The sequence below is a fragment of the Guillardia theta genome (assembly GCF_000315625.1).
Source record: "Guillardia theta CCMP2712 unplaced genomic scaffold GUITHscaffold_73, whole genome shotgun sequence".
Taxonomy (NCBI): Eukaryota; class Cryptophyceae; order Pyrenomonadales; family Geminigeraceae; genus Guillardia; species Guillardia theta.
Genome location: NW_005434601.1, coordinates 633 through 24,202, shown reverse-complemented (window position 1 = coordinate 24,202; position 23,570 = coordinate 633). Strand labels below are relative to the sequence as shown.

Here is a 23,570-nt window from a genome sequence, read left to right as displayed (position 1 = left end):
AAATTTCTCCGCGTTTGGTCTTTTCCCTGTGAACGCTTCGTAGCAGCTCATGTCTGATCCTCTGCTCATAGGTAAGAATGCATTTTCGATTTCAGCGTTGTAATAGATTGCGTTGAGCCACAGGTTCTTCGGCACGTTGGAATGGATTATGGCGAGTCGAGTTCTGGTGTCTAATGAATAGATCCCAGATTCTGCTCTGCCATTCTGCCAGTGCTCATAGGGTGCAGCCCGTTCCAGGTAGATGTTGTTCTTTTCGTACATTCTCAGAGATTTTTTCGACGTCATCTCACCGCCGTTGTCTACGCGTACAACTTTGGGGAAGACCCCGTTGTTGTATCTGCGTGTGACTAGGCGTAGAGATTTTCTGTAACCTTTTTTGCTGTACATTCCGACTGGCATTTTGAATGAGCTATAACTGTCTTTCCATAGCATCAGGTATTTTGCTCCTTCGATGGACCTTAGTCGGTATGTGCTCATATCTCCATGAAGTCGATGGAACCGGCTGTCAGATCTCTTTTCTTTGAATTTCGGTAATGCAGCCGCTTTGCTTTTTGCTCTGCGACAAGTATGACAAGTTGGTAGTGGGGTCTTTTTGCTGAGTCTCCTCAGTTCCTCCATCCCGTCAATTCTGTCTGCAAGTTGGAATAGGTATTTTTTGTTGATATGATTTGTCTTGATATGCCATTTCAGGAGGATAGCTGAGGCTTTAGTTCCTCGTATTCTTTCTCCTGTTGAATAGAGGTAGATATCCTTGAGGTCGGACTTGTCGTGTTTTAGTTGCTCCTCGTATTCTTTGTCATTTTCATCCAATTCTTCCATCGTTGTATTCGTGAAGTCGTCTATATCTGCGAACGATTTTGGATCTGTGAAGTAGTCCTTGGTCTGTTTGTCGATAGCATCTTGTGTTACACTTATCCTTGACTCTTCAGTAAGGTTTTCTTCTTCTGAGCTGGAGTGATCACTTTCGGTTTCGCTGTCGACAGATTCTTCCGAGGTAATGTCTTCTAATTCTTGACGAACGTCCCGCATGCTTATGGGTATGGATTTCATAGGTGTCGGTTGGAAAGCTTTCGCAGCTTCGTAGTACACTATGTTCCCTCCCCATCTGCGAGAGTTTTCAAGTTCGATACCTTGGTGTAATAGGTACTTGCGTTCTGTTTTAGTTTCTGTGTTTTGTTTGTTGATCGCGGTTTAGAGTTGAGAGGAAATTCTCCTTGTTGTATTTCTCGTAGCAAGGATTTCTTGTCCCATTGTATTGAGTTTGTTGACGAGAAGAGTCGATTAGTTTGTTCATCTGACGGTTTGATTTCGACATACCATAGATATGTCTTAGGGCAAAAATAGAATGGTATGAAATCCTTGTTTGCAGTGATGATACCGTGAGTTCCTTTTGTTACGCTCCCATGATGAATAACAGTGTTGTTGGAGTTCGTAATTCTCCATATTGATAGTAGATTTGCAGCAGCGTTCTTGTCTTGGATGATTGTTGCAAGGGTCGCGAAAGCATATGATTTGTTGGTGACAGATTCCATCTTGCCTACGAGTAGGCCTCCCATGGATGTGTTGACTTTCTGGCCACCGACTCCGGTGATTTCGCTCTCGTATGCAAATCTTTTTCGGATCCACTTAGCGTCGCAGAGGACGCTGATGGTGGCTCCTGAGTCAACGATAGCGAACAGCGAATGCTTGTTCTGTGTTGATCTACAGGTCATGAAGACTTTATGTCGGTCCAGATTCCTAATGAGGAGTCTAGGTACCTCGAACATGTCTTTTAGGAACCATGGAGTGGATACTTTCGAAAACAGAGTCGCATCCAATTGCTCTGTTTGAAGAGGTATCTCTTTGCGCTTGTGTAGTTGTGGGGCAGCGAGACATTTCGAGTAATCTTTTTCAGATTTATTCTTATGTCTGTTGTTTTTAGCACCCTGAGTGAATGAAGATGCAGCGTTGTTGCCTTTTGCGGCAGCCTTGCGGACAGTTTCTTTCAGGCGTCTTGGAGGCGTTGGAGCCTCTTCATCGCCTTCCGAAATTTGTTCTTCTTCATTTTCCTCATCTGTGCTGTAATCGTTAGATTCAGCGAGATGATGGCCGCGTTTTGCGACCTGCTGTAACGCTTCAGCAAGGTTCACAATGAAATCATTGCCTCCCGTAGTCGTCATGTTCTTTTTGAACTTTGACTTTGGGTAGTTCCCGCTGTTCTCATTGGAACAGTTGGGGTTTTTCTGACGAAAGTTTTTTGCGTTGGGTTTCCCCTGAAACTTGGGCTTGTTGTACGCGGAGCCCTTGTTCGGCAGTTGGTTCCCAACTTGCTGTGCGGCTGCTCGAGTAGCTTGCTGTTCTCTTTTTTTCCAGGCTTTAGTCTGGAATCCGTTGACTGGGTCTCCGGTAATTCTTTTCCATTTCTTGCCGATCTTAGTCTTGTCGTGCTGTGATGTACCGTGACTCTTGTAGATCTTTGCGGGGTAATTGCACTCAATGCAAATCGCACATTCTTGCCCTTGGGTACCGCCTTGATCCGTAGTATGGTAAACCTTGTTCTTCTTGTGGTTTGTGCCATCTACGTCTTGTGGCGCCTTCCGTTTGTTTGGGAAGCCAGGGTGGCTGTAGGTAGTGCGCACGATTGGGACTGCGTTACCGTCTTTCGTAGATCCTTGTTTGGTGAAATGAAGGAGTTCTTCGTGAAATCGTTGAAGGCTTTCAATGGTGGGTTTCTCGTTGTAGTAGAACGTTGGTTCGGTTGACGCTCGTTGGATTTGGTTGGTAATCCATTTTGCGATTTGTCCTTGTTCTCCGTGTCGATCGATACTTTTCAATTCATGTTGGATCTGGTCCCAGGTGGTGGCTAGAATGAGTTCACAGTCCTGTCCTTTTTCCATGAATCTCTCAAGAATCCGAATAATATCGGTGACGTAAGTAGTATAGTCTCCTCCATACTTCAGTGCTTGGTTGAGTTCTTTCAAGCTTTGAGTTGTTTGTTTCGTGCTTGACAACTCAGTCGGTTGGTCCAATTGTTTAAATTCATTCCACGCTCGTATCGCGGCGAAGTGAAACTTCCCTGCGTTGGAATCGCTGTGCTGCTCTTTCATATATCGCGTTATGGTTTTCTTTCTGCTGCTGCAATTTTCGTAGATTGCAAACAGAATTTGAATGAGTGCTTGGTCTGCTATTTGCACGAATTCTCTCCGCTTGACGATAATGGCTTCTTTTTCTGCAACTGATAATCCTTCTGAGATTGGAATGTTGTGCTCGAAGAAAGCTTGCATTTTCTCTTCTTTCCCTTCTGAGTTGAGATATGCAAAGAATCTCCCGCTTAGCTCTCTTTGAATAAATTCTTCGATTGCTGGAGCGGCAGTTCTTGCATTCTCTGGTGTAACTCTTGTAAGGATCGAGTTGCCATTTGATGGAGGCCAGTTTAGTTGGTAAGCTGTCGTCATTCTTCAACGCGAGGCTCTAACCTGATGTGAGACTTGTTCCACAACGTAGCAAGGTGTGCTTGGGAGAATGAAGAATGAAGCTAGATTTGTTTATGTATCAGCAGAGCAAGATAACGTATGAGGGACTGATGTGTAAGAGTGGCGAGGAAACGAGCAGCGAAGGTGTCCGCTCCTCTCTGAGCTTAAATAGTGTCGTAAATGATCTTGCTATGGTACGGTCAAGTCTCATCCTCATAGTACTCTACCTGTCGTATGTACTGAGTTTACGACTAGCCGCCAGGTCCACCGTACAAGATGCGCCCTGCCACGTTGGGCATGGTACACATAACAGTCGGTATTTGCCTGATGAAGTACCAAAATGTACCCGACACGGTACCTGAGGTATTCCACATAAAACTTCATATTGCCCTTATAGTTTTTGCTATTTCGGCATGATGCTGTTGCATCGTTACAAGTGCAACGATGTCATGGGTACAACATCACCTTGCCTGCAAGGTTTGATCGTTGTGTGGGTGCACTAGTAGTTCACGAATGCACCTCGTGCTCATACTGATTCAATTGGCATGCATTGCAAGAGATGCGGGAGCAGCGGAGACTCTTCTTGTATGCCCTCGCCACAGCAGATACAGCGTGGAAGTATGCAGAACACTGATACAGAGGTTGCTGATCGCCACAGGATTGCCAACGCCTGCAGTAGCAGGAGTTGAAATCTTGTACAGGACTTGCGTTGCAAGAAGTGCAGCTATCATGTATTCAACTGGTGCAGTATCCGAACAGTACAAGTGCAGCCCCAATAGAATAACCGAGTCAATGAGGATGGCAAAATATACTGACAGTAGAATTCCGCGACCCGGCGTGGGAGGGCCCAAAGCCAAAGTCACGGCCTCTGGGCGAACCGGAGCTATAACAACAGTGCAGACAGCAATGAGGACAACAATGTTGACTGCGAGAGAAGCGCGCACGAACGTCTTGCACGCATTGTTGCTGTCGCAGCTCCGCGCCTGCGTCATGTTTGCGCAAGTACCCTTCATGCTGACAGAAGGGTGGGGTTGTAAAGCCATAACAAAAACAAACTTTTTATACAGCCAGACTGTCAGCCAGACTGTCAGCCATAACGACTTTTTCAAGTTTGTCAGCCAGACTGTCAGCCATCACGAGGACTGCTGTGGTTGATCTAAATTAAAAAGAAATCCCTTTATTGACTGAAAAAGAAGGACAAACCGGAGCAAACAAAGGAGGGGGAGGATAGAGCCAACAAACCCGCCTTAATAAAATACTAGGAAACGAAGGAGGCAGGGTTTAGGGTTTAGGGTTTGCCATCGCTATCTTTGAGCCGCCCCACACAGGAGTAAACACAACCTCGGACCCACCAATAGAATGGTTGGAAGCGTCGCTGGACTCGGCTCCCTCAGTACATCTGCAACAAAGGAAGAAGAAGACGGGAATAACCGAAGAGAATGCAATCAAAGTATCCATCTGTTGCTGGAAATAGTCAATGCCGCAGTGCGTTGGACGACGGCGAAACAGAAGCTACAGCATGGTGGCAACAACTCGAAGAGGTAGTATCAGAGGTTCGCCAAGAAACAACACAACCATTGGCATACGAGTTTTTACAACTTGATCTAGCAGAGATCACAGATTGTGACATCAGTACATTTCGTAACTACACACACATCCCCAGGCTCTAAGCAACAAGAGAGCAAAGGAACTGCAACGAGTGGTGGTTGGATAGATAAACAAAAGAGATTTCGCGAGCACATCCCGGCTGCAAAACACAATACATGTCATTCTGATAGGATGGAAGAATAACATTGATGAGATACCAGAAGGCTTCGAAATTATCAGCCGGATCCCGAAAGGCGCTCAGATAACATACGCAGCAAACTTTTGGGGAACAGGGAATCGTTGCCTGATGAAAACGTTAGAGGAGCTATAACATACCCCAGAGCTCAGCTTCATGACAACATCCTCCCAACGTATGAGGAGATGTGTAACCAACGAAGGAGTCAGATCCAGCCGCGCAGCGATCACCAAGGCGGAAGGCATATCACAGCAGCTATTGAAGGAGACGTCACACAGAGCAGAAAAAATAGAACCATGCGAATAGGGTATGTTCTCCAGCAACAAGCGACGGCAGCAGGAGGAGGGTTTAGGGTTTAGGGTTTAGGGTTTAGGGTTTAGGGTTTAGGGTTTAGGGTTTAGGGTTTAGAGCGCCCGTTATTTCAGGCACGAGCGCCCGTTATTTCAGGCACCATGGCTGCACGCGTGGTGTAGGGGAAGCTGCCAGGGCGCCAAGGAAGCTGCAAGCGAGAGGTTTGTATACTTCAAATAGCTTTCTAAGTATGGTTCTTCAGTATGATGAAAATGTTCGCAACCTGCTGTATCGGAGATCATGCCAATACACGCAGAGCGGACTTGTGGATCATCGGATGCCTCTGTCCTCGAAGCTGATCTCGTCGAGAGGGTGAAGAGCTTCGCGAAGCGTTATCCGAACAGCAGGACAGCCCAGGCTTGCAAGGCTGTGGAGGGATGCACCCCCGACGCTATCGCAGAAGCCATCCGCTCGACGTGTCAGCAGGCACGACGTGAGCTTCTGCAAGAAGCGATGACTGGATGGAGTGACGCATCCAGAGAGTGGTTTATGCAGCAGATTGAAGAAGCCAAGAAGGAGAAGGTCGAGACATACACCGCCTCAGCAGGCAACGAGGTGACTTCCTTCATCTCCATGACTCTCCTGGGCATCTCCTCGGTGTATGTCAACCATGAAGAAAAGCTGTCGGTGTATGTCAACCATGAAGAGAAGCTGAAGAAGAAATTTGAAGAGATCGGACTGATCGTAGACTCAGTGCAAGAGAGTAAAGCGAGTGCTGAGGAGATCCCGGTGACTGTTTCCTTCCTCCGCAATGCACAAGCGGAGAAGCTCTGGCAGGGAAGAGAGGACTTCGCGATCGATGGTCGCAAGTTCACAGCTGTACATGTGAGCATCGTGCACGATCGATCTTTCAAGATTCGAGCCAAGAGAGGACCCTGGGGCAAAGGGGGCAGCTTGGCAGAGCTGACTCACCTGCTAACCTTGGGCGGCATGACAACGGCTGAGATAGCTGCCGTCTATTGCTATCAGCTGCTGCGCCAGTCCCTTGCAGCGGTCCAACTCCAGCCGCTGGCAGGCATGCTGGTCGCTGGGGCGCCAGGACAGCAAGTCCACAAAGGCTTAGGTCAGAAAGGCTTCATCGCTGTAGGGGCCAACGTCATCTGGAGACAGAGGGAGGTGGAGTGGATCGTCTCCTCGAGCTGCCCAGAGGCGAATGATACAGCATTTCGAGCTTTCCGAGAGAGCGAAGCGATGGAGGGAGTACACCTGACTCTGTTCAGCGAGGACCCGAAGATCAGAGAGGCGCTCGCAGTCGAGTTGACAGCTGATCGCTTTGTGTCCAGAAATAAGTTGAAGAAGGCATCAAGGATGCAGAAGAAGGCAGGCGGCAAGGACGGCAAGGAGATCAAGATCATCATCAAGTCGACGGCGGCATCTGGTCGCTTCACGAGGAAGGAGATGGAGGGGCTGTGCAACGGCGGGAGGAAGGAGATGGAGGGGCTGTGCAACGGCGGCAACACGTCTATCGCAAGAGTCAAGAGAGTCTTGTTGGAGATCGCTAACGGGTCCAAGCTATGCATCCTCCTAGGATGCTCGACGCATGATGAAGGAGCTGCCCTTCTATCTCGAAGGCGTGATGAAGGAGCTGCCCTTCTATCTCGAAGGCGCAGCAACCAAGCTCGAAGCAGTCGGCTTCGACAAGGAGCCTGACTCTGAGGCGGCTGGTCAGCGGGGCACCAGCGACGCAGCGCAGCGACAGGAGGAGAGCGAGGGAGAGTGGCTGGAGTTTACAGACCTGGAGAGGATCACAATGGAGGCAGCATCTCCGTCAAGCCAAGAGGACATGCAGCTCGTCAGCGAGCTGTCAGCAGTCATCGAAGATGCAGCTTCTTTGAACGAGGCAGGGACGAGCGAGCCGATCAAGCTGGTCCTGGACAAGGCCGTTGGCAACCTCCACGACACCTTCTACTCTCCGGGGAGCCTGGAGTTCATGTCGCTGGGAGAGTGGGCGAAGATGCCAGAGGAGCAGGGAGTTGGGCGCAACGTTCTCAAGGAGAAGCTGGGGAAGTGGCTGCAGAGCAAGCGCTGGACTCGCGTGCAAGGAGAGAGCAAGAAGGCAAGGAGGGGCAGCGCGTTCTCGCCACGGGCAACGGCAACTGCTGAGCTTGAGCAGGAGGCGGAGAGGGACGACATAGAGCGTCGATCTCTTAGCCTCCTGTTCATAGCACTGAGTAAATTCGCAGAGATGCATGTGCTGGCCTGCTCGCTGAAGGTGGACAAGAAGGACCGACTGCGAGTGGAGATGAGGGAAGATGACGAAGAAGAGGAAGACATGGAGGAAGAGCAAGGCGAGGGCGAGGAAGAAGACGGGGCGAGCCCGTACCGAGCTTGAGCTGAGCTCAAGGTAAGGAGAGAAGGCCCCCGGGTAGGAGGCGACCGAAGGCCAAGGTGAGGAGAGGCAACTCTCCTGACTGAAGCTGAGGAAGCTGAATGGAGGAGGAGTAGGTGGCGACCGAAGGCCAAGGTGAGGAGAGGCAACTCTCCTGACTGAGGCTGAGGAAGCTGAATGGAGGTAGAGTAGGTGGCGACCGAAGGCCAAGGTGAGGAGAGGCAACTCTCCTGACTGAGGCTGAGGAAGCCAAGAGAAGACAGCAGAAGTAGAAAGTAGAAAGACGCCTCAGAAGCAGGGTTCGCATTGTAGGCCGTGTACTCCCAGTGCTCGAGCGCCTCTTTAGACTAGGATCAAATTGCAAAAGCCCACAACGAGGCCGAGCAACATTCTAGCATTCTAATAAACTCACATAATAATAATAATAATAGGGTTTAGGGTTTAGGGTTTAGGGTTTAGGAGGCCGCCCCTTCCCGAGGCAGGCCGCCCCTTCCCGAGGCAGGCCGCCCCTTCCCGAGGCAGGCCGCCCCTTCCCGAGGCAGGCCGCCCCTTCCCGAGGCAGGCCGCCCCTTCCCGAGGCAGAGGCCGCCCCTTCCCGAGGCAGGCCGCCCCTTCCCGAGGCAGGCCGCCCCTTCCCGAGGCAGGCCGCCCCTTCCCGAGGCAGGCCGCCCCTTCCCGAGGCAGGCCGCCCCTTCCCGAGGCAGGCCGCCCCTTCCCGAGGCAGGCCGCCCCTTCCCGAGGCAGGCCGCCCCTTCCCGAGGCAGGCCGCCCCTTCCCGAGGCAGGCCGCCCCTTCCCGAGGCAGGCCGCCCCTTCCCGAGGCATGCACATCCCTTCCCGAGGCAGGCCGCCCCTTCCCGAGGCAGAGGCCGCCCCTTCCCGAGGCAAGGCCGCCCCTTCCCGAGGCAGGCCGCCCCTTCCCGAGGCAGGCCGCCCCTTCCCGAGGCATGCACATCCGCGGCGCGTAGGGAGAGCGCAAGGGGACCGGAGGAAGCTGCGAGCAAGTTCTTGGTATAGTTCAAACAGCTTCCAAGCATGGTACTACAGTATGATGAGAGCGCATGCCAATACACGCAGGGCGAGCGCTCTGGAGGCCACGTCGAGGAGGCCGCCGACCTCGTCGAGAGAGTGAAGAGCTTCGCGAAGCGGTATCCTGGTAGTAGGACAGCTCAGGCTTGCAGAGCTGAGGGGGGATGCACTCCCGACGCTATCGCTGAAGCCATCCGCTCGACATGTCGGCAGGCGAGACGCGACCTGTTTGAAGACTCTCTGAGTGAATGGAGCTCAGAGTCGAGAGCATGGTTTATTCAACAGATGGAGGAGGCCAAGAAACAGAATGTCGAGACATACATCGGCACCGAAGGCACCGAGGGGACCTCCTTCATCTCCATGACTCTCCTAGGGATTTCCTCGATGTATGTTCGACAAGAAGAAAAGTTGAAAACGAAGCTTATGGAGCTAGGTCTCATGGTAGACTCAGTCGATGGAGTCGACAAGGCCATCATGTGGAAAGCACCTTACAGACCTGAGATAGCACGAGCAGACGACATCTCAGTCACCGTCTCCTTCCTTCGGAATGAAGCAGCCATGGAGCTATGGGAAGGCAGGAAAGAATACTGCATAGAAGGGAGAGCCTTCCGAGCCACAGAGGTGAGCATTGCACACGACCGGTCGTTCAAGCTTCGAGCCAAGCGAGGACCTTGGGGCAAGGGAGGGAGCCTTGCCGAGCTATCGCAGCTCCTAGCTCTCGGAGGAATGTCGACGGCTGAGATCGCTCAGATTTATCGATTTCAGCTGCTCTCACAATCTCTTGCAGCCGCAGAGGTACAACCACTTGCAGGCATGCTCTTGCAGGGTCCTGGGCAGAGAGGTCGCAAGGGGCCGAGCCCGAAGACGTATGTCGCTGTTGGGGCAAGTACGGGCACTCTCCAGCAAAAAGAGCTAGAGTGGGTGCTCAGCTCGCCTTCGACGGCAAGCTGCGAGCAGACCTTGGCCTCGTTCAGAGAGAGCGAGGCGATGGAGGGGGTGCATCTCACTCTCATCAGCGACGACGCCAAGCTCAGAGAGACGTTTGCAGTCGAGCTCACAGCCGACACCTTCGTGCCGAGGGGAAAGATTGCCAAGCAGAGGAAGGCACTTCGCGAGAGAGATCATGCGGGGCGCAGCAGCTTCAGAGTACAGATCAAGTCGAGGTCAAGCATGAGCACAGGCCGCTTCTCGAGGAAGGAGATGGAAGCGCTGTGCGGAGGAGGTAACACATCGATCACGAGAGTCAAGCGAGCCATGTTGGAGTTAGCAAGAAGCATGAACCTCAAGCTGGTCAGCGTCGAGGTCGAGGAGGATCGTGACACGCTCAGCTGGGATGGGAGCCTGATAGCTCTCTCCCTGGCGACCAAGGCAGAGGCTCGACGCTTGATGGAAGACATGCCCTTCTACTTGGAAGGGATCCTGGAAGTCAAGCTGGAAGCTATGGGTTTTAAGCTCAACCCTCAGCATGAGGAGGAGAGGAGCCCGAGCAGCGAGGAGCAAGCCCAAGAGCCCCAAGGGCAGCAGCAAGGCGCTGGATGGCTGGAGCTCAGCGACATCGACAGGATTACTATGGAAGCAGCGTCGCCGTCAGGGCCAGTCGACCAACAGGTCTTGCTCGACCTCTCGACGATGCTCTTGGAGACATCAGAGGAGGAGCTGCTAGCTGGCAAGCCGATCTCGCTGGAGCTAGACAAGAGTGTTGGCAAGCTGCATGACACCTTCTGCTCGCCGGGCAACGTGGAGTTCATGACGCTCGGAGCTTGGGCAGCCACGCCGACGCTGGGATCGAAGCGAAACATTTTGAAAGAAAAGCTCAGAGCGTACCTCGGCGAGCAGCGCTGGACACGGGTGCAAGGGAACAAGGCAGCGAGGAGGGGCAGCGCCTTCTCTCCAAGGGCAGCAGCGACTGATGCGCTCGAGCAGGAGGCTGAGAGCGATGACATCGAGAGTCGATCTGTAAGCCTCTTGTTTCTTGCGATCAGTAAATTTGCTGAGCACCATGGGTTGAGCTGCACGGGCAAGGTCGACAAGCAAGACCGACTGCGGCTGATGATGAGGGAGGAAGTCGACATGGAGGCTGAGGAGGGCGAGGGCGTGGAGGAGGAGGCCGGTGCAGGCCCCTCGCGCGCTTGAGGCTCGAGTCAAGTCTTAGAGGTGGACAAGAGGCGGAGCGGGGCTGTGGGCCCCATGGGGGGAAGGAGGAAGAAATAAATGAGGTGGACATGGGGCAAGCAACGAAGGTAAGGGCAGGTAAGCCGGTGGGGGAGGGGGGAGGGGGGCCGGGAGGAGGAGGCCGGGCGGAGGCCGGCCGGGCTCTCGGGCCCGGTCCGGACCGAGGCCCGGGGGAAGTCCCAGGGACCCATACGCATTCCACCTACCACCTTATCTCCTGATTGTCCTTATCCCTCATTCACTCACTGGCCGAAGGCCGGCCGAGACCGCCAAGGGTGTCGGAGCCGAGGAAGCAACACAAGTTGAAAGCACGGACGACCCAGGCCAAGGCAGGCGGAGGAAACTCCACTGGCTGAGGCCGGGGAAGACCACTGAAGTATATCAGAGGAGGGAGCAGAGCAGAAGCACGGCTGCCATAAGGGCCAGCCAAGTCGGGCCGAACTGCCAGGTCACGAGATCCCTGTTAGACTAGAATAGAGCAAGGTGATAACAAGCCATGCAACCTACCTAGCTAGCATTCTAATAAACTCAACTACTACTACTACTAGGGTTTAGGGTTTAGGGTTTAGGGTTTAGGGTTTAGGGTTTAGGGTTTAGGGTTTAGGGTTTAGGAGGCGCCGTTATTTTCGGGTTTAGGGTTTAGGGTTTAGGGTTTAGCACCGGGCCCCTGTCGCTGGGAGAGTGGGCGAAGATGCCAGAGGAGCAGGGAGTGGGACGCAACGTTCTCAAGGAGAAGCTGGGGAAGTGGCTGCAGAGCAAGCGCTGGACTCGCGTGCAAGGAGAGAGCAAGAAGGCAAGGAGGGGCAGCGCGTTCTCGCCACGGGCAACGGCAGCTGCTGAGCTTGAGCAGGAGGCGGAGAGCGACGACATAGAGCGTCGATCTCTTAGCTTCCTGTTCATAGCACTGAGTAAATTCGCAGAGATGCATGTGCTGGCCTGCTCGCTGAAGGTGGACAAGAAGGACCGACTGCGAGTGGAGATGTGGGAAGATGACGAAGAAGAGGAAGACATGGAGGAAGAGCAAGGCGAGGGCGAGGAAGAAGACGGGGCGAGCCCGTACCGAGCTTGAGCTGAGCTCAAGGTAAGGAGAGAAGGTAGGAGGCGACCGAAGGCCAAGGTGAGGAGAGGCAACTCTCCTGACTGAGCTGAGGAAGCTGAATGGAGGAGGAGTAGGTGGCGACCGAAGGCCAAGGTGAGGAGAGGCAACTCTTCTGACTGAGGCTGAGGAAGCTGAATGGAGGAGGAGTAGGTGTTGACCGAAGGCCAAGGTGAGGAGAGGCAACTCTCCTGACTGAGGCTGAGCAAGCCAAGAGAAGACAGAAGAAGTAGAGAGTAGAAAGACGCCTCAGAAGCAGGGTTCGCATTGTAGGCCGTGTACTCCCAGTGCTCGAGCGCCTCTTTAGACTAGGATCAAATTGCATAAGCCCACAACGAGGCCGAGCAACATTCTAGCATTCTAATAAACTCACATAATAATAATAATAATAATAATTTTAGGGTTTAGGGTTTGATCTCGTCGAGAGGGTGAAGAGCTTCGCGAAGCGTTATCCGAACAGCAGGACAGCCCAGGCTTGCAAGGCTGTGGAGGGATGCACCCCCGACGCTATCGCAGAAGCCATCCGCTCGACATGTCAGCAGGCACGACGTGAGCTTCTGCAAGAAGCGATGGCTGGATGGAGTGACGCATCCAGAGAGTGGTTTATGCAGCAGATTGAAGAAGCCAAGAAGGAGAAGGTCGAGACATACACCGCCTCAGCAGGCAACGAGGTGACTTCCTTCATCTCCATGACTCTCCTGGGCATCTCCTCGGTGTATGTCAACCATGAGGAGAAGTTGAAGAAGAAATTTGAAGAGATCGGACTGATCGTAGACTCAGTGCAAGAGAGTAAAGCAATCATGTGGAAGGCTCCGTATAGACCCGAGATAGCGAGTGCTGAGGAGATCCCGGTGACTGTTTCCTTCCTCCGCAATGCACAAGCGGAGAAGCTCTGGCAGGGAAGAGAGGACTTCGCGATCGATGGTCGCAAGTTCACAGCTGTACATGTGAGCATCGTGCACGATCGATCTTTCAAGATTCGAGCCAAGAGAGGACCCCGGGGCAAAGGGGGCAGCTTGGCAGAGCTGACTCACCTGCTAACCTTGGGCGGCATGACAACGGCTGAGATAGCTGCCGTCTATCGCTATCAGCTGCTGCGCCAGTCCCTTGCAGCGGTCCAACTCCAGCCGCTGGCAGGCATGCTGGTCGCTGGGGCGCCAGGACAGCAAGTCCACAAAGGCTTAGGTCAGAAAGGCTTCATCGCTGTAGGGGCCAACGTCATCTGGAGACAGAGGGAGGTGGAGTGGATCGTCTCCTCGAGCTGCCCAGAGGCGAATGATACAGCATTTCGAGCTTTCCGAGAGAGCGAAGCGATGGAGGGAGTACACCTGACTCTGTTCAGCGAGGACCCGAAGATCAGAGAGGCGCTCGCAGTCGAGTTGACAGCTGATCGCTTTGTGTCCAGAAATAAGTTGAAGAAGGCATCAAGGATGCAGAAGAAGGCAGGCGGCAAGGACGGCAAGGAGATCAAGATCATCATCAAGTCGACGGCGGCATCTGGTCGCTTCACGAGGAAGGAGATGGAGGGGCTGTGCAACGGCGGCAACACGTCTATCGCAAGAGTCAAGAGAGTCTTGTTGGAGATCGCTAACAGGCTCGAGATCAACGTTGAAGGCATCGACATGGAGGAGGATTTGAACACCAAGTCCTGGAACGGGTCCAAGCTATGCATCCTCCTCGGCTCCACGGAGGATGCTCGACACATGATGAAGGAGCTGCCCTTCTATCTCGAAGGCGCAGCAACCAAGCTCGAAGCAGTCGGCTTCGACAAGGAGCCTGACTCTGAGGCGGCTGGTCAGCGGGGCACCAGCGACGCAGCGCAGCGACAGGAGGAGAGCGAGGGAGAGTGGCTGGAGTTTACAGACCTGGAGAGGATCACAATGGAGGCAGCATCTCCGTCAAGCCAAGAGGACATGCAGCTCGTCAGCGAGCTGTCAGCAGTCATTGAAGATGCAGCTTCTTTGAACGAGGCGGGGACGAGCGAGCCGATCAAGCTCTACTCTCCGGGGAGCCTGGAGTTCATGTCGCTGGGAGAGTGGGCGAAGATGCCAGAGGAGCAGGGAGTGGGACGCAACGTTCTCAAGGAGAAGCTGGGGAAGTGGCTGCAGAGCAAGCGCTGGACTCGCGTGCAAGGAGAGAGCAAGAAGGCAAGGAGGGGCAGCGCGTTCTCGCCACGGGCAACGGCAGCTGCTGAGCTTGAGCAGGAGGCGGAGAGCGACGACATAGAGCGTCGATCTCTTAGCTTCCTGTTCATAGCACTGAGTAAATTCGCAGAGATGCATGTGCTGGCCTGCTCGCTGAAGGTGGACAAGAAAGACCGACTGCGGGTGGAGATGAGGGAAGATGACGAAGAAGAGGAAGACAGTGGAGGAAGAGCAAGGCGAGGGCGAGGAAGAAGACGGGGCGAGCCCGTACCGAGCTTGAGCTGAGCTCAAGGTAAGGAGAGAAGGTAGGAGGCGACCGAAGGCCAAGGTGAGGAGAGGCAACTCTCCTGACTGAGGCTGAGGAAGCTGAATGGAGGAGGAGTAGGTGGCGACCGAAGGCCAAGGTGAGGAGAGGCAACTCTCCTGACTGAGGCTGAGGAAGCTGAATGGAGGTAGAGTAGGTGGCGACCGAAGGCCAAGGTGAGGAGAGGCAACTCTCCTGACTGAGGCTGAGGAAGCCAAGAGAAGACAGAAGAAGTAGAGAGTAGAAAGACGCCTCAGAAGCAGGGTTCGCATTGTAGGCCGTGTACTCCCAGTGCTCGAGCGCCTCTTTAGACTAGGATCAAATTGCAAAAGCCCACAACGAGGCCTCGCTCCCTTCGCTCCCCTCGCTCCCTCGCTGCCTCGCTCCCCTCGCTCTCTCGCTCCCCTTGGGTTTAGGGTTTAGGGTTTAGGGTTTAGGCGCCGGTTATTTCAGGCAGCGCCGGTTATTTCAGGCAGCGCCGGTTATTTCAGGCAGCGCCGGTTATTTCAGGCAAGCGCCGGTTATTTCAGGCAGCGCCGGTTATTTCAGGCAGCGCCGGTTATTTCAGGCAGCGCCGGTTATTTCAGGCAGCGCCGGTTATTTCAGGCAGCGCCGGTTATTTCAGGCAAGCGCCGGTTATTTCAGGCAGCGCCGGTTATTTCAGGCAGCGCCGGTTATTTCAGGCAGCGCCGGTTATTTCAGGCAGCGCCGGTTATTTCAGGCAGCGCCGGTTATTTCAGGCAGCGCCGGTTATTTCAGGCAGCGCCGGTTATTTTAGGCAGCGCCGGTTATTTCAGGCAGCGCCGGTTATTTCAGGCAGCGCCGGTTATTTCAGGCAGCGCCGGTTATTTCAGGCACCATGGCTGCACGCGTGGTGTAGGGGAAGCTGCCAGGGCGCCAAGGAAGCTGCAAGCGAGAGGTTTGTATACTTCAAATAGCTTTCTAAGTATGGTTCTTCAGTATGATGAAAATGTTCGCAACCTGCTGTATCGGAGATCATGCCAATACACGCAGAGCGGACTTGTGGATGCCTCTGTCCTCGAAGCTGATCTCGTCGAGAGGGTGAAGAGCTTCGCGAAGCGTTATCCGAACTGCAGGACAGCCCAGGCTTGCAAGGCTGTGGAGGGATGCACCCCCGACGCTATCGCAGAAGCCATCCGCTCGACATGTCAGCAGGCACGACGTGAGCTTCTCCAAGAAGCGATGACTGGATGGAGTGACGCATCCAGAGAGTGGTTTATGCAGCAGATTGAAGAAGCCAAGAAGGAGAAGGTCGAGACATACACCGCCTCAGCAGGCAACGAGGTGACTTCCTTCATCTCCATGACTCTCCTGGGCATCTCCTCGGTGTATGTCAACCATGAAGAGAAGCTGAAGAAGAAATTTGAAGAGATCGGACTGATCGTAGACTCAGTGCAAGAGAGTAAAGCAATCATGTGGAAGGCTCCGTATAGACCCGAGATAGCGAGTGCTGAGGAGATCCCGGTGACTGTTTCCTTCCTCCGCAATGCACAAGCGGAGAAGCTCTAGCAGGGAAGAGAGGACTTCGCGATCGATGGTCGCAAGTTCACAGCTGTACATGTGAGCATCGTGCACGATCGATCTTTCAAGATTCGAGCCAAGAGAGGACCCTGGGGCAAAGGGGGCAGCTTGGCAGAGCTGACTCACCTGCTAACCTTGGGCGGCATGACAACGGCTGAGATAGCTGCCGTCTATCATTCTGTAGGATTTCGCCCAGGAAAAACCAAGGAAAAGTGGCTTTTTGTCAGTTCTCGATCTCCCAGTACCGGTTATGACTAATGACCCGGTGGTTTCCCCTGAATAAGGGGGTGGTGGTACCTGGATTGTTTGAGAGGGGTCGTTGAATTAGTTTTTAATACAGCGTGTTTTTGTTCAAATATCTCATAGCTATTTTTGTATGAGTCAGTTAGACATTTGTACCATTTTCGTTTTATTTATTTTTATATATATAAACACATACATGATGTTTACATATGGTTACCAGGAACTTCCAATCCCGTACAGAATGCCACTACATACCGGTACTGCTTACCCAAAAATGTATGTGGGGTGGGTGGAAATCGTCCCACCGCAGCCAAAGAGCATTCATGTTTGGAATGGCATCATTCTACAACAGAGCATGAGATTGTGATGATTGAGCAGAGTCTCTCGAGATCCCAAGCATTCTCTTTCTACAAGCAACACTGCATGGCAAGCAAGGATGCGAATTTCACCGTCAATGGGGCTTTGGCATGTTACATGCCGGGAGCAACACAACACAAGGCGTTGTCGTCATGTGTTTGTCTAGGATAAATCGTATCCTCCTCATGTTTGGAAAGTTTTGAATAGCCTTGAAGATTTTCCTGCAAATGAGCCGCCCATTCATATTTACCTTCTCAACCCCTATGAAGCACATTCTGAGGTTTACACAGGATTTCTGTCAGAACCTGCAACAGTTAACATGGACACATGCAAACGTATGAAGAAGCATGGACACATGTAAATGTATGAAGAGGATGTTGCTTCTTCGAAGATGGTATGGAAAGACTCGTGACAATGAAGAAAGTTTGGGCCAGGAAAAATTTGAGGAAATTTCCCAAATGCGTTAAGCTTTCCTCATAGCTGCATTGTACCATCAATCAGATGTAGGTAGCCTCATTTTAAATGTTCTAGGCAGGTGCGAAGCGGATGTTCTCCTATAAAATTTATGGTCTACGATACTGATTCATGCAACACTTGTGATTTTCTGATCGTAATAATCAGATTGTCAGAGTGTGTTTCCATATGTTAGATAACCTCCTCCACTCAATATGATATGGTAGATTGAATTTGAGCTTAATGATAGTTTACTAAACCAAAGTTGAGGGTCCTCTCAAATAAAGATTGGTTTAACATCTCTGCATCTGAGCAGCAAGTGTGCTGCTTTTCGCTGCAAGTCAGATGTCAAGCTTTGCATCAACAATAATTTTCTGCGACAGAGCAATTATTCATTTGAATCCAGGAATATATATGTCAAAATCAAGCCTGCATGCTTTTCTTGCTGGAATTCTATCTGAAAGTCTCTTGAGAAGCTAGTCATCTCTGCAGAGTATCTGTGAACTCTCCAGCGCGCAGTGTTGTAACAAGGGAAGTGAAACACGGAGATTATCCGTTTGAATGCTCTCACAACGATCATTGGGCTGCATGCCTTCCAGATATCTGCGATACCTTCTGTGTCATTGTCTCTCTCAACAGCTTCTCATCCAATGGTCCACATCAGCAAAGGACAAGGAGGCAGCAAAATAAAATATTTTGGAGGAAAACTCTTATTGAAAATCTCAAAGCACACATGTAAGCTTCCGAATCACACATCCGTCGCAAGCCTTCCAGCACACATGCATGTTGGGCTTCTGATTCACCTCTGTCATTGTCTCTCTCAACTGCTTCTCATCCAATGGTCCACATCAGCAGATGGTTTGCATTATGCCAGCATCAGGGAAGGGGTAAAGGACAAGGAGAAAGCAAAATAAAATATTTTTCACTTTGTACTGTTATCGACATATAAAAATTATTCTATTGAACATTTCAAATCAATTTCGTAAGGTCTCAAATTACCTGGTACAAATAAATGAAATCCCTCAACCACCCCTCGATTCCCAGGGACTACCCTACAAGATAGCGTATATGCCTACCTGCCCAAAATCCTACAGAATGTATCGCTATCAGCTGCTGCGCCAGTCCCTTGCAGCGGTCCAACTCCAGCCGCTGGCAGGCATGCTGGTCGCTGGGGCGCCAGGCCAGCAAGTCCACAAAGGCTTAGGTCAGAAAGGCTTCATCGCTGTAGGGGCCAACGTCATCTGGAGACAGAGGGAGGTGGAGTGGATCGTCTCCTCGAGCTGCCCAGAGGCGAATGATACAGCATTTCGAGCTTTTCGAGAGAGCGAAGCGATGGAGGGAGTACACCTGACTCTGTTCAGCGAGGACCCGAAGATCAGAGAGGCGCTCGCAGTCGAGTTGACAGCTGATCGCTTTGTGTCCAGAAATAAGTTGAAGAAGGCATCAAGGATGCAGAAGAAGGCAGGCGGCAAGGACGGCAAGGAGATCAAGATCATCATCAAGTCGACGGCGGCATCTGGTCGCTTCACGAGGAAGGAGATGGAGGGGCTGTGCAACGGCGGCAACACGTCTATCGCAAGAGTCAAGAGAGTCTTGTTGGAGATCGCTAACAGGCTCGAGATCAACGTTGAAGGCATCGACATGGAGGAGGATTTGAACACCAAGTCCTGGAACGGGTCCAAGCTATGCATCCTCCTCGGCTCCACGGAGGATGCTCGACGCATGATGAAGGAGCTGCCCTTCTATCTCGAAGGCGCAGCAACCAAGCTCGAAGCAGTCGGCTTCGACAAGGAGCCTGACTCTGAGGCGGCTGGTCAGCGGGGCACCAGCGACGCAGCGCAGCGACAGGAGGAGAGCGAGGGAGAGTGGCTGGAGTTTACAGACCTGGAGAGGATCACAATGGAGGCAGCATCTCCGTCAAGCCAAGAGGACATGCAGCTCGTCAGCGAGCTGTCAGCAGTCATCGAAGATGCAGCTTCTTTGAACGAGGCAGGGACGAGCGAGCCGATCAAGCTGGTCCTGGACAAGGCCGTTGGCAACCTCCACGACACGTTCTACTCTCCGGGGAGCCTGGAGTTCATGTCGCTGGGAGAGTGGGCGAAGATGCCAGAGGAGCAGGGAGTGGGGCGCAACGTTCTCAAGGAGAAGCTGGGGAAGTGGCTGCAGAGCAAGCGCTGGACTCGCGTGCAAGGAGAGAGCAAGAAGGCAAGGAGGGGCAGCGCGTTCTCGCCACGGGCAACGGCAGCTGCTGAGCTGGAGCAGGATGCGGAGAGCGACGACATAGAGCGTCGATCTCTTAGCTTCCTGTTCATAGCACTGAGTAAATTCGCAGAGATGCATGTGCTGGCCTGCTCGCTGAAGGTGGACAAGAAGGACCGACTGCGAGTGGAGATGAGGGAAGATGACGAAGAAGAGGAAGACAGTGGAGGAAGAGCAAGGCGAGGGCGAGGAAGAAGACGGGGCGAGCCCGTACCGAGCTTGAGCTGAGCTCAAGGTAAGGAGAGAAGGTAGGAGGCGACCGAAGGCCAAGGTGAGGAGAGGCAACTCTCCTGACTGAGGCTGAGGAAGCTGAATGGAGGAGGAGTAGGTGGCGACCGAAGGCCAAGGTGAGGAGAGGCAACTCTTCTGACTGAGGCTGAGGAAGCTGAATGGAGGTAGAGTAGGTGGTGACCGAAGGCCAAGGTGAGGAGAGGCAACTCTCCTGACTGAGGCTGAGCAAGCCAAGAGAAGGCAGCAGAAGTAGAGAGTAGAAAGACGCCTCAGAAGCAGGGTTCGCATCGTAGGCCGTGTACTCCCAGTGCTCGAGCGCCTCTTTAGACTAGGATCAAATTGCATAAGCCCACAACGAGGCCGAGCAACATTCTAGCATTCTAATAAACTCACATAATAATAATAATAATAGGGTTTAGGGTTTAGGGTTTAGGGTTTAGGAGGCGCCGGTTATTTCAGGCAGCGCCGGTTATTTCAGGCAGGCGCCGGTTATTTCAGGCAGGCGCCGGTTATTTCAGGCAGGCGCCGGTTATTTCAGGCAGGCGCCGGTTATTTCAGGCAGGCGCCGGTTATTTCAGGCAGGCGCCGGTTATTTCAGGCAGGCGCCGGTTATTTCAGGCAGGCGCCGGTTATTTCAGGCAGGCGCCGGTTATTTCAGGCAGGCGCCGGTTATTTCAGGCAGGCGCCGGTTATTTCAGGCAGGCGCCGGTTATTTCAGGCACCATGGCTGCACGCGTGGTGTAGGGGAAGCTGCCAGGGCGCCAAGGAAGCTGCAAGCGAGAGGTTTGTATACTTCAAATAGCTTTCTAAGTATGGTTCTTCAGTATGATGAAAATGTTCGCAACCTGCTGTATCGGAGATCATGCCAATACACGCAGAGCGGACTTGTGGATGCCTCTGTCCTCGAAGCTGATCTCGTCGAGAGGGTGAAGAGCTTCGCGAAGCGTTATCCGAACAGCAGGACAGCCCAGGCTTGCAAGGCTGTGGAGGGATGCACCCCCGACGCTATCGCAGAAGCCATCCGCTCGACATGTCAGCAGGCACGACGTGAGCTTCTGCAAGAAGCGATGACTGGATGGAGTGACGCATCCAGAGAGTGGTTTATGCAGCAGATTGAGGAAGCCAAGAAGGAGAAGGTCGAGACATACACCGCCTCAGCAGGCAACGAGGTAACTTCCTTCATCTCCATGACTCTCCTGGGCATCTCCTCGGTGTATGTCAACCATGAAGAAAAGCTGAAGAAGAAATTTGAAGAGATCGGACTGATCGTAGACTCAGTGCAAGAGAGTAAAGCAATCATGTGGAAGGCTCCGTATAGACCCGAGATAGCGAGTGCTGAGGAGATCCCGGTGACTGTTTCCTTCCTCCGCAATGCACAAGCGGAGAAGCTCTGGCAGGGAAGAGAGGACTTCGCGATCGATGGTCGCAAGTTCACAGCTGTACATGTGAGCATCGTGCACGATCGATCTTTCAAGATTCGAGCCAAGAGAGGACCCTGGGGCAAAGGGGGCAGCTTGGCAGAGCTGACTCACCTGCTAACCTTGGGCGGCATGACAACGGCTGAGATAGCTGCCGTCTATCGCTATCAGCTGCTGCGCCAGTCCCTTGCAGCGGTCCAACTCCAGCCGCTGGCAGGCATGCTGGTCGCTGGGGCGCCAGGCCAGCAAGTCCACAAAGGCTTAGGTCAGAAAGGCTTCATCGCTGTAGGGGCCAACGTCATCTGGAGACAGAGGGAGGTGGAGTGGATCGTCTCCTCGAGCTGCCCAGAGGCGAATGATACAGCATTTCGAGCTTTTCGAGAGAGCGAAGCGATGGAGGGAGTACACCTGACTCTGTTCAGCGAGGACCCGAAGATCAGAGAGGCGCTCGCAGTCGAGTTGACAGCTGATCGCTTTGTGTCCAGAAATAAGTTGAAGAAGGCATCAAGGATGCAGAAGAAGGCAGGCGGCAAGGACGGCAAGGAGATCAAGATCATCATCAAGTCGACGGCGGCATCTGGTCGCTTCACGAGGAAGGAGATGGAGGGGCTGTGCAACGGCGGCAACACGTCTATCGCAAGAGTCAAGAGAGTCTTGTTGGAGATCGCTAACAGGCTCGAGATCAACGTTGAAGGCATCGACATGGAGGAGGATTTGAACACCAAGTCCTGGAACGGGTCCAAGCTATGCATCCTCCTCGGCTCCACGGAGGATGCTCGACGCATGATGAAGGAGCTGCCCTTCTATCTCGAAGGCGCAGCAACCAAGCTCGAAGCAGTCGGCTTCGACAAGGAGCCTGACTCTGAGGCGGCTGGTCAGCGGGGCACCAGCGACGCAGCGCAGCGACAGGAGGAGAGCGAGGGAGAGTGGCTGGAGTTTACAGACCTGGAGAGGATCACAATGGAGGCAGCATCTCCGTCAAGCCAAGAGGACATGCAGCTCGTCAGCGAGCTGTCAGCAGTCATCGAAGATGCAGCTTCTTTGAACGAGGCAGGGACGAGCGAGCCGATCAAGCTGGTCCTGGACAAGGCCGTTGGCAACCTCCACGACACGTTCTACTCTCCGGGGAGCCTGGAGTTCATGTCGCTGGGAGAGTGGGCGAAGATGCCAGAGGAGCAGGGAGTAGGGCGCAACGTTCTCAAGGAGAAGCTGGGGAAGTGGCTGCAGAGCAAACGCTGGACTCGCGTGCAAGGAGAGAGCAAGAAGGCAAGGAGGGGCAGCGCGTTCTCGCCACGGGCAACGGCAGCTGCTGAGCTTGAGCAGGAGGCGGAGAGCGACGACATAGAGCGTCGATCTCTTAGCTTCCTGTTCATAGCACTGAGTAAATTCGCAGAGATGCATGTGCTGGCCTGCTCGCTGAAGGTGGACAAGAAGGACCGACTGCGAGTGGAGATGAGGGAAGATGACGAAGAAGAGGAAGACATGGAGGAAGAGCAAGGCGAGGGCGCCGAGGAAGAAGACGGGGCGAGCCCGTACCGAGCTTGAGCTGAGCTCAAGGTAAGGAGAGAAGGTAGGAGGCGACCGAAAGCCAAGGTGAGGAGAGGCAACTCTCCTGACTGAGGCTGAGGAAGCTGAATGGAGGAGGAGTAGGTGGCGACCGAAGGCCAAGGTGAGGAGAGGCAACTCTCCTGACTGAGGCTGAGGAAGCTGAATGGAGGTAGAGTAGGTGGTGACCGAAGGCCAAGGTGAGGAGAGGCAACTCTCCTGACTGAGGCTGAGGAAGCCAAGAGAAGACAGCAGAAGTAGAGAGTAGAAAGACGCCTCAGAAGCAGGGTTCGCATTGTAGGCCGTGTACTCCCAGTGCTCGAGCGCCTCTTTAGACTAGGATCAAATTGCATAAGCCCACAACGAGGCCGAGCAACATTCTAGCATTCTAATAAACTCACATAATAATAATAGGGTTTAGGGTTTAGGGTTTAGGGTTTAGGGTTTAGGGTTTAGGGTTTAGGGTTTAGGGTTTAGGGTTTAGGGTTTAGGGTTTAGGGTTTAGGGTTTAGGGTTTAGGGTTTAGGGTTTAGGGTTTAGGGTTTAGGGTTTAGGGTTTAGGGTTTAGGAGCGCCGGTTATTTCAGGCACCATGGAGCGCCGGTTATTTCAGGCACCATGGCTGCACGCGTGGTGTAGGGGAAGCCGCCAGGGCGCCAAGGAAGCTGCAAGCGTTTAGGGTTTAGGGTTTAGGGTTTAGGGTTTAGGGTTTAGGGTTTAGGGTTTAGGGTTTAGGGTTTAGGGTTTAGGGTTTAGGGTTTAGGGTTTAGGGTTTAGGGTTTAGGGTTTAGGGTTTAGGGTTTAGGGTTTAGGGTTTAGGGTTTAGGGTTTAGGGTTTAGGGTTTAGGGTTTAGGGTTTAGGGT

General features: G+C 53.0%; 5 protein-coding genes across 5 annotated transcripts; 4 read left to right on the top strand and 1 right to left on the bottom strand.

The window, feature by feature from the left end:
- Nucleotides 1-5,826: 5,826 nt before the first annotated feature.
- GUITHDRAFT_114145 (hypothetical protein) lies at nt 5,827-7,918 on the top strand (the record flags this gene model as incomplete). The annotated part of the gene is made up of 2 exons (XM_005826570.1): nt 5,827-7,159; nt 7,215-7,918. 2 exons carry the CDS (start codon nt 5,827-5,829, stop codon nt 7,916-7,918), a joined length of 2,037 nt encoding a protein of 678 aa, XP_005826627.1.
- Nucleotides 7,919-8,398: 480 nt separating this feature from the next.
- Nucleotides 8,399-8,731, top strand: GUITHDRAFT_57482 (hypothetical protein; the record flags this gene model as incomplete). Its single annotated transcript, XM_005826569.1, has 1 exon — nt 8,399-8,731. A coding segment is annotated over one exon (333 nt), but the record flags the coding sequence as incomplete, so codon positions are not given.
- Nucleotides 8,732-8,949: 218 nt separating this feature from the next.
- Nucleotides 8,950-11,076, top strand: GUITHDRAFT_114144 (hypothetical protein; the record flags this gene model as incomplete). The annotated part of the gene is made up of 1 exon (XM_005826568.1): nt 8,950-11,076. One exon carries the CDS (start codon nt 8,950-8,952, stop codon nt 11,074-11,076), a length of 2,127 nt encoding a protein of 708 aa, XP_005826625.1.
- A 3,215-nt stretch (nt 11,077-14,291) lies between these two features.
- Nucleotides 14,292-20,145, bottom strand: GUITHDRAFT_154332 (hypothetical protein; the record flags this gene model as incomplete). Its single annotated transcript, XM_005826567.1, has 2 exons — nt 19,541-20,145; nt 14,292-14,440 (listed from the first exon to the last, which is right to left on the bottom strand). A coding segment is annotated over exon 1 (482 nt), but the record flags the coding sequence as incomplete, so codon positions are not given.
- A 1,644-nt stretch (nt 20,146-21,789) lies between these two features.
- On the top strand, nt 21,790-23,380 carry GUITHDRAFT_154330 (hypothetical protein). The gene is made up of 2 exons (XM_005826566.1): nt 21,790-23,134; nt 23,276-23,380. Exon 1 carries the CDS (start codon nt 21,865-21,867, stop codon nt 22,705-22,707), a length of 843 nt encoding a protein of 280 aa, XP_005826623.1. The 5' UTR covers nt 21,790-21,864; the 3' UTR covers nt 22,708-23,134; nt 23,276-23,380.
- The last annotated feature ends 190 nt before the right edge of the window (nt 23,381-23,570 follow it).

What these genes read in the sequence shown, in the direction of transcription:
- GUITHDRAFT_154330 (XM_005826566.1), top strand. Translation starts at nt 21,865, where the DNA reads ATGGAGGAGGATTTGAACACCAAGTCCTGGAACGGGTCCAAGCTATGC.